Source organism: Marmota marmota, unplaced genomic scaffold (assembly GCF_001458135.2).
Source record: "Marmota marmota marmota unplaced genomic scaffold, marMar, whole genome shotgun sequence".
NCBI classification, from domain to species: domain Eukaryota; kingdom Metazoa; phylum Chordata; class Mammalia; order Rodentia; family Sciuridae; genus Marmota; species Marmota marmota.
In genome coordinates this window covers 552,348-568,553 of record NW_026000221.1, presented here as the reverse complement: position 1 = coordinate 568,553, position 16,206 = coordinate 552,348, and the positions used below count along the sequence as shown (strand labels likewise).

At 37.5% G+C, this 16,206-nt stretch overlaps 1 protein-coding gene across 3 annotated transcripts in view; it reads right to left on the bottom strand.

Moving 5' to 3' along the window:
- Positions 1 to 16,206, bottom strand: part of Simc1 (SUMO interacting motifs containing 1) — a 95,617-nt gene that overhangs the window by 2,588 nt on the left and 76,823 nt on the right. For all 3 annotated transcript variants that reach the window (XM_048792300.1, XM_015488499.2, XM_048792301.1), the window contains 4 exons: positions 13,840 to 13,971; positions 11,706 to 11,834; positions 5,751 to 5,907; positions 5,482 to 5,566 (listed from right to left, as the gene is read on the bottom strand). In XM_048792300.1, the coding sequence (XP_048648257.1) occupies positions 5,482 to 5,566; positions 5,751 to 5,907; positions 11,706 to 11,834; positions 13,840 to 13,971 (503 nt within the window). The remainder of the gene's footprint in view (positions 1 to 5,481; positions 5,567 to 5,750; positions 5,908 to 11,705; positions 11,835 to 13,839; positions 13,972 to 16,206) is intronic.

Here is a 16,206-nt window from a genome sequence, read left to right as displayed (position 1 = left end):
CCCCCAAAAAAAAAAAGGCTGTTATGAAGGACTAGTAAAGGCTGGGAACTCTGTGATTGAGAGATTGAAGGAGATCAAGAGTATGACTACCAAGTACAGTGCTTGATACTTGACTGGGTTCTGACTCAAAAGTAATCATCTACATATGATATTATGGGACATTAGATAATATTCTATCAAGAATCAGTTTCTTGTGATAATTGTGAGTGTTATGTAGAAGAATATCTTTGGAGATTCAAGCTGAAGGATTTAAGCAGGACTATGATAGTACAACTTATTTTCAACTGTCTCAGTTCTCTCTAGCCAAAGTGTAATTATTAAGCAATCATTAAGCCACCTGTGGCCACATGTTAACAGCTGGTGAGTCAAGAAGAAGGGCGTAGAGGGTGTTCATTATACTATTATTTTAAATTTTCTATAGGCCTGAAAATGAAAATACTAAGGAAAATAAGAAGTTATAAAGGTATCTCATTCCACATCCACAGGCCAGCTCCAATAGTTCTGGAAGTATGTGGAATTGAGACAAAGGAGTTCAGGGTCACATATAAAGCAAATGCACTGAAGAATTCTGAGGACTTTATCATGACTCCCAGATGCATCAAAGTAACTCCAGCATCATTTTCTCAGTCTCATTTATTTTATAAATAAGCATAATCCCAAAAGGACTGAATAGTGTTTGGAAATTGAGAAAAGAGAATAAACTTACTATTATTATTTTTTAGTACTAGGAATTAAATCCAGATGTGCTTTATCACAGAGCTACATCCCTAACCCTTTTTGTTTTGATACAGGATCTTGCTAAATTGCTTAGGGCCTGGCTAAGTTGCTGAGGCTGGCCTTGACCTTGTGATTCTCCTGCCTCAGCCTCCAGAGGTTCTGGGATTACAGGTGTGAGCCACCACATGGAACAGAATAAGTTCATTTTAAGCAATATATTTTGTTACATTTTCGATTAATATGCTCAATATATTTCTCATCAACTTTCAGATGAAAGCACTTAAAAGTCTAGATTTATACCAGTAAGTCTAATTACTGTCTGAAAAGGAAGTATAACAAATATATTACAGTGTGTCCAAGATCTGGAAACAGAAAACAATGTTGCTTTTAGATGTAATTATAGGGCCCCTTGAACATTTAAGCAACAAAAATTTACAGTGAGAACCTAGTTTCTGGAACTAGGCTAGACTGCAGGGACAGTGGAATCAGACCAGCTCTGTGCACTTGCATTCTAGTCACAGGAATCCTGAGAAGGAATAAACCCACAAAAATAATTATAGATTGACATGAGTACAATTAAAGAAATAAATTGGATGCTGTGATAAAGAGTAATAAGAGGGGTGGGATGGAATGAAGGTAAGCAGTCTACTCTAGCCAGGAAGGGCCCCTGAGGCGAGTCCAGAAGGATGAGATGGAGGTAACTATGTCTACTTCTAGGGAGTGTGCAGTCCAGGTAAACAGCAGAGCAAGTGCAAATGCCCTGAGGCAGGAAAAAAAGCTTGCTTTGAAAACTGGAGATCAAGTCAGGGACATAGAAGGGAGTAGTAGGAGGGAGATGGCATTGGAGGGTAGGCTGGGCTATGTAATAAATGTGGATTTGTCCTTGGGGAGTATCTAGAAGGGTTTACTGCAGGGTTTTAAGTAAGGAAACGTGATCTGTTTCACTTTGCTACTGGTGGAGAATGGTCTTAGGAGGACAACAGTCTTCTGGTAGAATTTGATTTTCTTAAACAAGGCACGGCTACTCTGACAAATCTAGCAATGGTTTTTGAAAAAGATAGAAAGAAACATTGACTGAATAGGGTGAAACAGGGAAGACCAATGATGTGAGCAAGAAAAATGTGGAGTTTATTATTAGAATAATGCTCATTAATGCCCATCTAAGCACTGCCCATGGGGGAGGAGGAAATGTTGGCCGTTCTGGTCTATTTGGCAGGGCCTTGGATTTTAGGCCTCAGTGGGTATGAACTTCTTACGTCACAGGGTGCTCACTACTATGTGAAGCAATTTATGTAATGGGTTGAGCATAATTCCTGACTCAAGTTGTTTTAGCTGAAAGTATTGTTATTAGTTACCGGATCTATAGTGGAGTTAACTATTATTATTTTATCATCAGCACCACCACTAAGAATTTCTAACTTAATACACCAAACTGAATTCTTATCTTTCCTGCAGATTTTTCTCGATTTTCAATGATGGAAATTTTTCTCTATTTTCAGTCCTGGAAATCATATTCAAGCCATCAAGCCAATCTTCAAAGAATTTCGGTTGCACCTATTGCCTTACTCACTGCACTACCCACACCAGGGTCACTTTGGCAGAATTTGCCACATACCAGGCAGAGTGAACACTGAAATTTACAGATATGATTATGATATTCCCTTACCTGAAACCACCTTGACATTTCCTGACTCTTGAAATTAAGTGGAATTTCCTCAGCACAACTCAGAAGGCCCTTCATATGCTGTCCCTTCTAGTTTCATCAAGGATTGTTCTGCCCTTACTCACTAAAGCCCAGCCCTACAATCGCTAAGTAACTTTTTGCCTTGGAGTCCTTAAACATGCTCTTCCTTCTTTCTGGAAAACTGTACCATTCCCATTTGGCCAATACCAGTACAGGCAGCTCTACATATCTGCAGCTTCCTTACCTGATGATTTAACCATTAGTGGACTGAAAATATTCAGAAAAAGGTGTGCTTGTACTGAACATGTAGACTTTTCTTTCTTGTCCTTATTCCCTAAAAAATATAGGAGGATGCATGTAGGATATATGTTAATACTACACCACTTATATAAGGGACTTGAGCATCCATAGATTTTGGTATCCTTGCAGTTTCCTGGAACCAATCCCTTAAGGATGCTGAGGGATGACTGTACTTCTCATTACGGCTATCACTTCTCTAGGAAGGCTTCTTAGGTTCCACGAAAAATAGATACAGTCTTCCTGTTCTGTGCAGTTGCACTTTCCTTCACAGAATTTATCTTAATTGTACTTAAATGTTACTTGTGTGATTATTTATTTAGCTTCAATCTTCCCACTAGACAGTAAGCTCTGTGAGGGCAGGAGCTATGTTAGTCGTCTTTTTCACTGAGGTTTTCCCAGTAAGCCAGGCACAGAGAATGCATTCATATCTGTTGCTTGGATGAACGTATGAATTTGAAACGATCTGGCCTGTTTCAGCTTTTCTCCCCTCTGTGGACAGGAATCTCTGCAGGAAGCCTGTATGTGACTCTCTTCAGGATGACTGGTGACTGAGTTTTGTGGGATGCTCTGCCTAAGCTGTCCAGCTGAGTGGCATTAAAGATATTGTTTAAGTTCCTAGGACTCATACTTTCAAAATATGAGGTTTTGAGTAGTCATAAATATTAGGAAAACTCCCATGACAGATAGCAATTTATAATTTTGCTGAGTCTCAAATGAGTGACATGGCAATGAAACTGGGGTGTGGGGGATGGATTTCCTTAGCCAGAGAATGCAAGCCCAACTGACAGCTCAGTAACTATGTCACAATAAGGCCGCTCTGCTCAAACATTTGCAAAATAGCATTTTGGGGCATACTGCTCTCTAGGTCCATACAAAATACGTTACAAAAGAAATAATTACATAAACCTCAATGAGGCTAAGTATTCAGGGAATTTGCCTTTGGGACTTTGTTCGAAGAAAGATATGCACCTACAATACTGCTAAAATCACACAAAGTATACAACTACATATTTCAGCCTTCACAAGATACCCTTTGAAATTTTAGTCCTAAGAATCTGAAACAAGAGAAGATCCTTGTAGTTTAACCCTGGCCAGGCAAATAGGCATATTGAGATTCAACTTATAATGACTGAACAATTACCATTTTTTCCTCACACTCTTGAATGCAAGTTACATAGTATCATCCCCATTCTACAGAAAAAGAAACCAAAGCCTCAAGACATAAAGTTAGCTGCCCAACACACAGTAAGGGCTAAAGACAGAATCTTTTTCTTTTGGTATTGGTGCTTTACCACTAAGGTATATCCTAGAGTTGGGATCTAAACCCAGACTGTTGTTGTTGGTTTTTTTTAAGATCTAAAAAATACTTTATTTATTTATTTGGTGCTGAGGATCAAATCCAGTACCTCACATATGCCAGGCAAGCACTCTACCACTGAGCTACAACTCCAGTCCCCAGAAGTTTTTAATCTAGTGCTATTTTGGGGGAAAAAACCAATTTCTATATTTCCAGTTCTGGGCCTGAGAAGGTCTAAGGTTCTCATTACTTTCATGTGCCCATTACTGAGTTAAAGTCAACATTAACATGATCATAACTAAGCAAATTTTATATGTATGCGTCTTTCCCTTACTATTGGAGAATAATTAGTAGATACTGTGTACAGTGATTCAGTATGGATTCCCTAAAACCAATGACATTTACTATCAAAATCTGGTACAATTTTCAGAGACAAGAAACTTAATACAATACTATTATTTAATCTCTTCAAATTTCTACAATTGTCCAAATAATGGTTTTTTTTTTTTTTTTTTGGCTAGGGATTAAACCCAAGTTTTGGCGCATGCTAGGCAAGCGCTCTACCACTGAGCTAGATTCCCAGCACTTGATCCAGTCTAGAATCATGTATTGCATGTAATATTCATATGATTTAGTTTCTTATTCATATTCTTTAGTTTTTAAGACCTTGGTACATTTGAAAAGTACAGATTGTTATTCTGTAAAAGGTCCCTCCATCTGATTTCGTCTGATGTTTCCTTGTGATTAGATCCAGGTCATGGATTTTTGGTAAGACCACTGAATATGTGATAATATGTCCTTTCAGCCCAACACATCCAGGAAAAATGTCAGGTTTCTCCCCTTTCCAGTTTTCTTTTATACAAAAAAATAAAATTCAGCAGTTCTTTCATTTTCCCAAGGTCTTCTATAATCTTTGGGATAACAAAATATTTCTCATTTGAAATAGCTATTCCATCATTATCCTTGTCAACATTCACCTCCTGAGTGTCATGTGGATCTTTCCCAAGATCCTTGCCAAGCACTGGCTCATCTGTGACTTGAGTTTCTATGAAGAGCAAGTTTTATAGGCTAACATTGGGATATGTTGCATCTTTTTCAAGATGTACAGGTCCACCATGCCACTGGTTTGCTCTGTATTTGCCTTGTATTGACAATCAGTGAACAACCAACCCAACAAAGACCTTGCAACAAGACAGCAGAGTCAGATGTTAAGGCTAATCAACTTTTCAGGATATGATGACGTCTGTCTTTATACAGCCATACGACTAGAAAGCCCACTGGTCTATCAGCCACAACAAAAACATACAATTTTCCTATTTCACTGTAGTGATTCCAGATATGTGATTCAATGTCCCTTTTGGTTACAACCCAAAACAATATTTATTTAAGTGAACAAATCAGAATTCTCTGAGTAACTATCATTCATAATCATGTTGATTGTGAGCCCTCCCACAATACCTTTTTGTGAACAAGTGCTCCTTACCTCTTAAAACATGTTGATAACTGGACAACAGAAACTGCAGATGCTCGACCAGCTCATCCCAAGTCTGCCACTGGGTTTTATCTGACTGCAGAGATAATAAAACAATTGGTAATAAATGCTTCCCCCATTAATGTTTTTGTACAGTTTTCAAGTCACTTTTACACAATGTTAAACAATGCCACAAACTAAAATCCCAAGGGTGGGGTTAGGGAAAAGGTGTACTAGGCCTGGAATTGAAGGAAAAAAAAAAAGAAAGAAAAGAAACATACCTGACACTTGAGTAGTGATGTGGAATTGTTCAGAAAATAGAGGGCCTGGGCCAGAGACAAGGGCAAGCGGGTGGGTGTCTCGCAGCTGTGCAGGAATATGATTTCTAACACTTTGCAGCGCAGAAGGTGGCTTTCCATGGTAGTAAAGAACATCTCTCTGTGTGGAGAAGTGGAAGAGGGAGTTAACCATCACAATTATATTTCAAAGAACATATACCACAATTCACCCTGAATGTTTTAACACTGCCCTAAAAAAAGACAGCTGAGGGAATACAATGGAGACCTACATAATCACAACGCCTATGGACAGGACAGACATGGATTTGTTTATGAATTAATGAGTGCCAGTAGGAGGGAAAGTCTGACATTTAAAAAAGACAAGTTTAGGACACATTAAAAAGAATTACATCACACTGTATGAGAATAAATATTTCTGAATGCCTGTAATGTACCAGATAGTGTTTGCCACAAGAAAAAATTCTAAGATAAAGGCAGATAATTATTTTAAAAAAGTTGATAGTTGAACAAAGCAAGAGGTGTGCGACAGGAACTCAGCATGGGCCACGTACACATGTATGTGAGCTGTGAGTATCGCCCCAGGGACACAGAGAAGAGAGAACACATTTGGTTAGGGGACCAGAAGTCTAGAGGAGGATATACTGAAGGAGTGGTCTAGGAGGAACAGATTCAAGGCAGGAGGCATCAAAGGAGGGGAAAAAAACAAAAAAACACACGCAATGAGAAAAAAGCATAGAGCTGTGGCACTGTGCCTTCATAAATTTCAGTAGGACTTGGAGAGTCCCAGAGGGACCCTTGCCCTCGGCAAGGTTCACTGCAGTTTCACAGCAAAGGTGGACTGGATACCTTTAGAAACTTCTGAGCAAGGGAGTGACAAAACAAGCTGTTTCAGGAAAGTCAATCACACTTATTGTTTTTAAAGTAGTCAGCTTCCCAAAAGGGCTCTGGATCAGGTACACAGATGCATTTCTGGGCTGACTGAAGCTTTCTGGTTTGTTTGGTAGTCCTTGCCAGTTTCTGGAAGGCAGACAGCTTGAGAACAGAAGAGAAGATGGCAGCAAGAAGTGGTGCTATGCATGATAAGTGGTGTGTGATCCTGACTGCAATCCCAGCTACTTGGGAGGCCGAAGTGGGAGGAACACTTTGAACAGAAGTTCAGAGTCGGCCTGGGCAACAGAGTGAAACCTTGTCTCAAAAAAGAAAACAAATTCAATTTTGCATTTTAAATTTTCCCTTACCTTTGTCTTCTACCACACACACACATATTTGTGCAAAACAGAGTTTAAAAAGAAGAATGAATACTTTCAACCTTTGCTTCTTACTTCAAAACTTTCGAAGACTCTAGAATATTTTTGAAAATCCATCTCATCTCTTTAACGGTTTCCTATAATTTTCTACATCTTCTTTCATACACAGAAGCCCATATTATTATATTTGTATATTTGCAAGCTATTCCTCAAATTCTTTTAAGGTGTATATTACTTTGCTCACAAGACAACTTTCCTATTTAATAACCTTTTTTTTTTTTAATATTTTTAAATATCTTTATTTATTTTTATGTGGTGCTAGGATTGAACCCAGGGCCTCGCACGTGCTAGGCAAGCACTCTACCGCTGAGCCATAATCCCAGCCCCTAATAACCTTTTATTTTGAAGTGTATTTTCTTATCCAATTTTTATGCCACAGCCTGCGTAAATTTTGTCCTGGCTTACCACCATTTGACCCAGTTATCCCACTCCTCAGCATATACCCCATGGACTTAATTAAAATCAGCATACTATAGTGATGGCGGCCACATCAATAGCATTTATAGCAGCTCAATTCACAATAGCTAAGCTATAGAACCAACATAGGTGCTCTTCAACAGAAAAATGGATAAAGAAAATGTGGTATATATACACAATGGAATATTACTCTGCCATAAAGAATGGATGAAACTGGAGGCTATCATGCTAAGTGAAATAAGCCAATCCCTCAAAAAAAAACCAAGGCTGAATGTTCTGATACGCAGATGCTAACACAGAATAAGGGGATGGGGGGAAGAACAGAAGTTCACTGGATTAGACAAAGAGGAATGAAGGGAGGGGAAGGGAGATGGGAATAGGAAAGACAGGAAAGTTATATCTGATTTATTCTACTATCTTCATATATGAATACATGATCAGTGTTAACTCCACATCATGTACAACCACAAAAATGGGAAGTTATACTCCATGTATGTATGTAAAAATACATCCTACTGTCATGTATAAGAAAAAAAAAAAAACCCCAAACAAACAAAAAACAAGAAAGTCACGGTTGCTGTGATGCATGCCTATAATCCCAGCAAGGCTGAGAAAGGTGGACTGCAAGTTTGAGAGGGGCCTTAGCAACTTGGGAAGGCCCTAAGCAACTTAGACCTCGTCTCAAAAAATTTCAAAAAAGGGCTGGGGATATGGCTCAATGGTCAGGCACCTCTGAGTTCAATTCCCAATATCAAAAAACAAATGAATAAAACAAAACAAGAACAAAACAAATCTAGGAAAATAACATACATATACTAGCATATTAAAACAATCAGTTTTTTATTATCTCCCCAATATTGTTATTTCTGATCACACACTGCATTTACCAGTCTGCTCCCTCCCGCCCCCACTATAGGGAATGGGGATTGAACCCAGGGGCACTCTACCACTGAGCTTCTTTGTTTTTTGAAACAGGGTCTTTTTAAGTTACCCAGGTTGCAAATATGCAATCCCCCTGCTTCAGCCTCCTGAGTCACTGTGATTACAGATATGTACCACTGCACTTGGCTCTGTTTTTTTTTTTTAATGTCTTTTTAATTTGAAATTATTCCTCAATCTTTGTCTTTCATGACATTTTTGAAAAGTACAGGTTAATTTTTTATAGACCGTCTCTCATTTGAGAGTTGTCTAATATTTTTCTATGAATAGATTAAGATTATACATTTTTGGCAGGAGAACTCCAAAAACAATGTTGTTATTCTCAGTGACTCATAATAAGAAGCACATAATGCCAACTTGTCCTGCTATTGGTATTAACTTTGATCACTTGATCACGGTGGTGCCTCCATTGTACTTTATTTTTCCTTTGCAATAAATGAGTATATTGTGGTGATATACTTGGAGGCATTAAAATATCTTGTTCCTTCATAAACTTTCACCATTTTAGTATCCATTCAATTCTGAATTAATCATTATTATGGTCAAAACATCATTTTTCCCCCTTAAATCATCATTTCTTCTTCCATTTTGATTTTTTAATCTTCTTGGTATCAGGGATTGAACCCAGGGGCACTTAACTAAGCTACTTCCCCAGGCCTTTTTATTTTTTATTTTGAGACTAAGTTCTCGATAAGTTGCTTAGGGCTTTGCTAAAATGCTGTCTGGCTTTGAATTTACAATCCTTCTGCCTTAATCCCCCGAGATGCAGGAATTACGGATATGTGCTACCTCATCCAGCCTGGTTTACTTTTCTATGGTAAAGAGAAAGGTTCCTTCCTGTCAGTATTGGAGTCATGAATTCCTATTTTACTAAACAGATATAATCTTCACTCTATCATTTTGGAGCTCAAATTATCCCAATTCCACTGACAGAAGCCCCTTAAGCTGACTCATGTCTTGACATATTCTGAACATTTTTTGGACATTTTCTTACTTTCTGATACAAATGTGTCAGTCTTATCTTGTGCTGGAATCAGCCATTTCTTCAAGGATTGTAGACTCCTTTCAGAGTCTACTGGTATTTAGAATCAAAGATTTGGGTATAAGGTGTGCCCACTAAAACTAAGGTGAATATGCTCTATGCTTTCTCAGTGTGCAGAGGTAGGAAACAGATGTATGAACACACACACATACATACACAAACATGTTTATGTAAAATATATATACAAATATACCCTCATACATCTACATCTATCTATAATTGTTAGAAACCACAAGTTCTTATTGATACCTCCAATTCCAATCCAGCCCCACAGGATTCCTTCTATCTTTTCCCTTTCATATGAGTAACTCTCTTCTCTGACAGTGAGAAACTTGGCTCTCATTATCCATAATAAATTTATCTGTTTAATCCTAGAATACACATAAGATAGTTTTTGATTTGTTAATCCATGCCTCTGTGAAAAAGAAACCTAGTAAATAGAGTTCAGTATTTATTTACAGTCCACTCTGTCTTTAGCATGAGGATGTTTAGTCCAAACATTGTTTTAAGTTATTTGGACAGAAATGAAGAACCAATTAGTGGTTGCCAGGAGCTGGGAAGGATGGATGTTTATGGCTACAGAAGGTTAGCAAAAGGGATCCTCATGGTGATGGTAAAGTTTTGTATGTTGACATACATCTATACAGACCTACATACAAAATGAGTGCATGTAAGATGGGTAGAATTTGAAAACTAACATTGAATTTTATCAATGTTAATTTCCTGTTTGGGATATTGTACTATAGTTATGCAAGACACAAGCACTGGGGAAAAACAGGGCGAAGGATACCTCTTTCTAATAGTAATTCCTGTACATCTATAATTATTTTAAAATAAAAGTTTTTCTCAAAAAGTTACATGGCTGGGTGTGGTGGCGCATGACTATAATCCCAGCGACTCAGGAGGCGGGGGCAGAAGGACCACAAATTCAAAGCCAGCCTTAGCAAGTTAGTGAAGCCCTAAGCAACTTAGTGAGACCCTGTCTCAAAATAAAAAATGCAAAAGGGTCAGGGATGTAGCTCAGTGTTAAGTACCCCTAGGCTCAATCCCTGGTATAAATAAATAAACAAACAAACAAATAAATAAGGGCTAGGGATGTAGCTCAGTGGTAGAGCGCTTGCCTTGCATGTATGAGGCACTGGGTTTGATCCTCAACACCACACAAAAATAAAGAAATAAAAATAAAGATACTGTGTCCATCTACAGCTAAAAAATATTAATAAATCAATACATTTTTTCAAAACGTTAGTTGATGGATTTGGGATATATAGCTCAGTGCCTAGCATGAATGAGACCCTTGGCTTGGTCCCCAGCACTGCCCCATTCCAAAGAAAATATCCTAAAACAAAAGTTACTTAGGCTTATCACTCGTTTCTCCTCCATTATTTTATTAATTTTAAATACAATTAATGTTTGTAGTTCACTTGATTTTTCAGAATGTAAAACATCATGGCTCCCAAAAGTTTAAAAGTTGTAACTACACAAAAAAGGCATGCTCAGGAAGGTATTTACCACCACCACTGTCGCCATTACCATCCCAGTCAAATACCTTTTCTTCTTTCTACCCAATCTCATCCATCCTCTGTCTGTAAGACATTTTATTACTCTGTGGTTCATCTTAACTTTTTTTCTATAAATATCATAATCATGCATATTTTTGGGTTTTTTCCTTAAGATATATTATTGTTCATATTCTTTTGTATTTTGCTTTTTTAAAAAAACATCTAACAATATATTTTGCATGTGTGCATAAAACCCAGGGTTACTAACACTGAACCACACCCCAGCCCTTCTTATTTTTTATTTTGAGACAGGAATCCTCATGCCGCAACCCCTCAAGTTGCTGAGATTATAGACCTGTATTAACATGTCTGGCTTGTTTCTAATAATTTGTAATCATTAACAATATTGTAGTAAATACTCTTTTACCAATACTTCGTATTATTAGAAATGTGTCTTCAGGGTGAATTCTAGAAGTGAGAATTCTGGGTCTCGTGCCTCTTCCCAAGAAATTAGGCCTTAATTGCAAATAATAATAAATGGGGAACCTCCTTTCAAATGGTTAAAGAGACATAATCAATTTTCCTTCTCCTTCCTTCTTTTTTAATCTACATTTCGAGTTTTCTCTCGAAATTGTTTCCAGCAGGCAGGATAGACAGAAAAGTTAATTTATGCAAAATGACTTCCTAGAAATATTTTTCTTTTCTAATGAAAAAACACAACTAGACTCACCTTTGACTCCTTTCAGGGATGTCCAGCACAAACCCAAACATCATCTCAGCAATTTTATTGGAGCTGCAGGTAGGAGTCCTATCCACCTCTACAGCTATGGACAGCATCCTCTGAAGCTGGCACACAATCCTGAGTCCAGAACATAGGACACGAGTGAGTGGGAGGGCAACAAGAGGCCATCATGTGGCTGGAACGTCCCCTACCAGTGGTATAACGAGAACACACTATTAAGGGATCTTGTAAACCATATACCGGGTCAGGGAAAACTACTCCAACTATCCGCATGCTTTTATCTAGCAATTTCACCTGCTGGAGTCTCTTTTGCCAGTTTATACTATCTGAACCTCTCAGAACCTGGGTTGAACTGCAAAAGCAAGCTGCTTTGCAATTCAAAAATAGAACTGCACAATTTTAAGGGTGGAGAGAATTTTAAGAACTAGCTAATCTATAACTTCCCTATTTTGTATATGATATAAATAGGCTCAGTGACTGAAAATTATTTGAATTTTTTGATATAGGAGAAAATACGTATGTCATAATTTTATCCTGTTACTGGTTTCATACTAAATTCAGTCTCAGAACTTCCGCTGGTGGAACCTGATCTTCTTTTTCATCAGACTTAACTGTGGCAGAAAGCTGACCTGATGTGGCATTAGGAATCCAGGCATCCAGGCAATGCCTCAGAAAGGTGAGCCTGACCTGACACCAGCCTTTTCTAAAATGTATTATTTACGATAAAAGAAATGGCTTTGTTTTCAGAAAATCTCCATCCAGTGACACAACAGATAGACAAGGGATTCTGGCTATATAAACTGTTTGCCCTTCAACAAATTACTAAACTGCTGAGTCCAAGTCTCACTCATAAAAGGGGAAATAATACCACGTATTTCACAAGGTGAGAGTGATATGTAAAATATCTGACAAAAAGAGACTGATGGTAAATGGTAGTACCTTTAATTATTAATGATAAGATCATGATATAATAGGGAGCCCTATTATTATTTCTACTAGTATTTACATATAAAATATATTATGAGGATTATTGTATGAAATTAGCTTCCACTGAAGGAGGCTTGTCTACCTTCCTCTTGGGTTTGTATATGATTTCTCTGGAATAACCCCACTTTAGGGACCTTCCACAATATGCCAAAATAAATGCTTTACTGTTCTAAAACGGTATTCTTTTTGGGACAAGATTGTCTCCTAAATTAGCTGAAGCTCATAGGGTTAATATAAAAGTTAGTTTGCTGCAACTATGTTATAATATAATATGTGAACTTAGGTGCAAATGCAATAATTTGGAATGTCAAGTGTGATCAAGATGATTGATATGGAATTCTACGTTACCAATATAAAGGCAGCCATAGTCTCTAAAATCCTGGTCACCTCTCAAGAAATGTGAAGGCCACATTCAATTCCATAAAAGAAATCCTGTGAGTTGGGTGTTATAGCACATGCTTATAATCCCAGCTACTCAGGAGGCTGAGGCAGGAGGACTGAAAGATCTAGGCCAGACTCAGCAACTTAGCAAGATCTTGTCTCAAAATAAAATAAAAGGGCTGGGGATGTAGCTCATTGGTAGAGCACTTGCTTAACATGTGCAGCAAGGCCTTGGATTCAATCCCTAGTAATGAGGGAAAAGAAGAAAAATGAAACACTGTGAATCTCTTTCACAGTCTGAAGTTATGAGACCTGCCCTGGTCTGAGTCATTGCCATTATACCTGTCAGAACCTGCAGGTTGAACTGTTATTTTTTTCCCTATTAAGGGACCAAACACAGGTTTCTGAGGACTAATGGTTGGAATGTTACTACCCACCACTCCCATGTTGGGGAAATGATGAGTAGGTATGACCCTTTATTGGCTCTTGAAACCCAGGAATGGGAGGGCAGGGTACTCTAACTTTTGTTTCACTTCTGCTTTGTCCATCTGTACTCGCTTGGTGAAGTCTTATTTACCTAGGGGTGAATTTGCTTCTGTTTTACTGTCAAATTAGCCTTTAGTTAAAATAAGTCTTTAGTAAGAAACAGTCTATGTTGTAAGAGTTGTTAACTTTGAGTAAACTGTTCTTCAGAACAGGTGCTATTCTTTAAAACCCAATAGCTCAGGGAAAGACAACTTTGCCTGCCCCTTACAACTGATTGGTATTCTTGGTCAGGTTAGACTGGGGAGAAGGATGTCCACCGCTGGCCTTTAAGATTCCTGTTTCTGAAGAAGTTTGATTCCCATCTTCAGTTACTGCTTTGACCAGCCACTTAATAACATCTCTGCAATAGAAAGAAGAGTCACATCATATAGGGCTTAGGTGATACAAGTAAGTAAAAATATCTCAAAGTCAAAATAACTTTTGATGATCATTTAGATAACCAAGATAAAAATGGTAGGCTGAATGCACACACCTAATTTGTTTATTCCTAAAACCTCACTAATATTACAGCAAATAATTATATAAAGAATTCACAAGGGCGGGCTGGGGTTGTAGCTCAGTGGTAGAGCACTTGCCTAGCATGCTAGAGGCCCTAGGTTCGATCCCAAGCACCACATAAAACTAAATAAACAGAATAAAGGTATCGTGTCCATCTACAACTAAAAACAAAACAAAACAAAAAACCCCCTCCACCTTTAAAAGAAAAAAAGAATTCATAAGGAAGAGGAAAGGACACAACAACAGTAAAATTTTGGAAGGTGGAAGGATATTCACTACTATGTAATATTATAAAGTTGTCAAAGTGAATAAGCTACACTGACAAAGTAATATGGACAAATCTTAGAATTATAAAATATTAAGTGAAAAATAAGAGTCCAAATAGTTTAAATATAGAATGCTACCCTTTATTGTTATTTATTTTTTGGTACTGGGGATTGAACCCAGGGGTGCTCTACTACTGAACTGCAACCCCAACCCTTTTTATTTTTTGGGATAGGGTCTCACTAAGTTGTTTAGAGCCTCACTAAATTGACCATGCTGGCCTCAAACTTGAGATCCTCTGTCTGCCTCAGCCTCCCAAGTTGCTGGGATTACAGGTATATGCCATAGCACTAGCATGAAACCTTTTAATATAAAGCTAAAGGAAGCCAAAATAAAAATATATACTTTGAAGAACACATGTATATGCTATAAAGTTACACAGTAGGAAAAAAATGAGAACATTCATAGTGGACATGAAGGATGATCACTCAGGTGCAGGGAGATGTAAAGATGGGGATTGGATGTATGTATATATAGGGAATTGTCAAGATCCTCATCTTTGATTTGGGGGGATAGTTAAGACATGCTGACTATAAAATTAAAGGTAACTAGATAACTAAAAACAAATAAGGCGAGTGTGTCATGTTTTAAGGATAATGATTAATCCAAATATATGAATTTGGCAAAGGAATAAATTTTATTTTTTTTAATTGACTTAGAACACAAAGCTGAATCCTAAGCTAGCAGTAGAAAAGAGCAATCCTATATATGCTGCCTCCCTGCCAAAAAAAAAAAAAAAGAAAGGAAAACAAAGAAAAAACATTCCAATAAGCTTTGCAAATGATAGTAGTAGGTTTCTCTGAAAGAGAAAGGTGAAAGGAAGTATGTTAAAATAAGTAGAAGGGCTTAAATTTGCTTAAGAAATTTTTATACTCCTATATCTTCTTTACCAACCCTGTAGACTACGGGTTCCCTTTGTGGAGAGGTCAAACAGAATCTCTGATAGGGGATACCAGAGGCAATGTGGACACAAAGGTATCAAAACAAACAGGGGCACTAAAATGAACACAGGAACACTGAATGCAGAGACCCTTGTCATCATCTCACACCTGTCTTCAAAACCCTGGAATCCTGTTCTTTGACTTGAAGGAACTGGAAATCTCTGGAAAACTTGACTAGCTCAGGTAGAAAGACCTGAAAATGCCGATGTGTTGATATGGGAGACTGTCTTAAAAAATGGGAAACCAGTTCCACCTACTGGGAAGTGCAGAGATGGCAAGTACTTCGTGTCCTCAGAATTTCCATCATTTTTTCAATCTCTCACCTTTAAACAGGGATAAATTACTAAGGCTTATCAGATGTCTAGAAAACTTCTAATACAAGAGACATTTACTAATTAGCTATTAAAAAAAGTGACTTGGTAGAAAGTGATATATTCAGAGAATAAACTAAACCAAAAATCTATGACCAGTACTGAAGATATGAAATGGTATGGGTCCAGGAAAGAACAAGAATAGAATACTATTTGTTGATTTTAATAAGAAACATGTTAAGAAAAAATAAAAGAGTTCTTGAAAATTGTAAATAGCTATGTGTGGTGGTGTACGCCTATAATCCCAGCAATTAAGGAGGCGGAGGTAGGAGGATCACAAGTTTGAGGCTGGCCTGAAAACTTAGCAAGACTCTGTTTCAAAATGAAAAATAAAAAAGAGTAGGAATATGGTTTCATGGTAAAGTGGCCCTTAGTTCAATACCCAGTAGCACAAAAAAAAAAAAAAAAAAAAAAAAAAAAAAAAAAAAAAAAAAAAAAAAA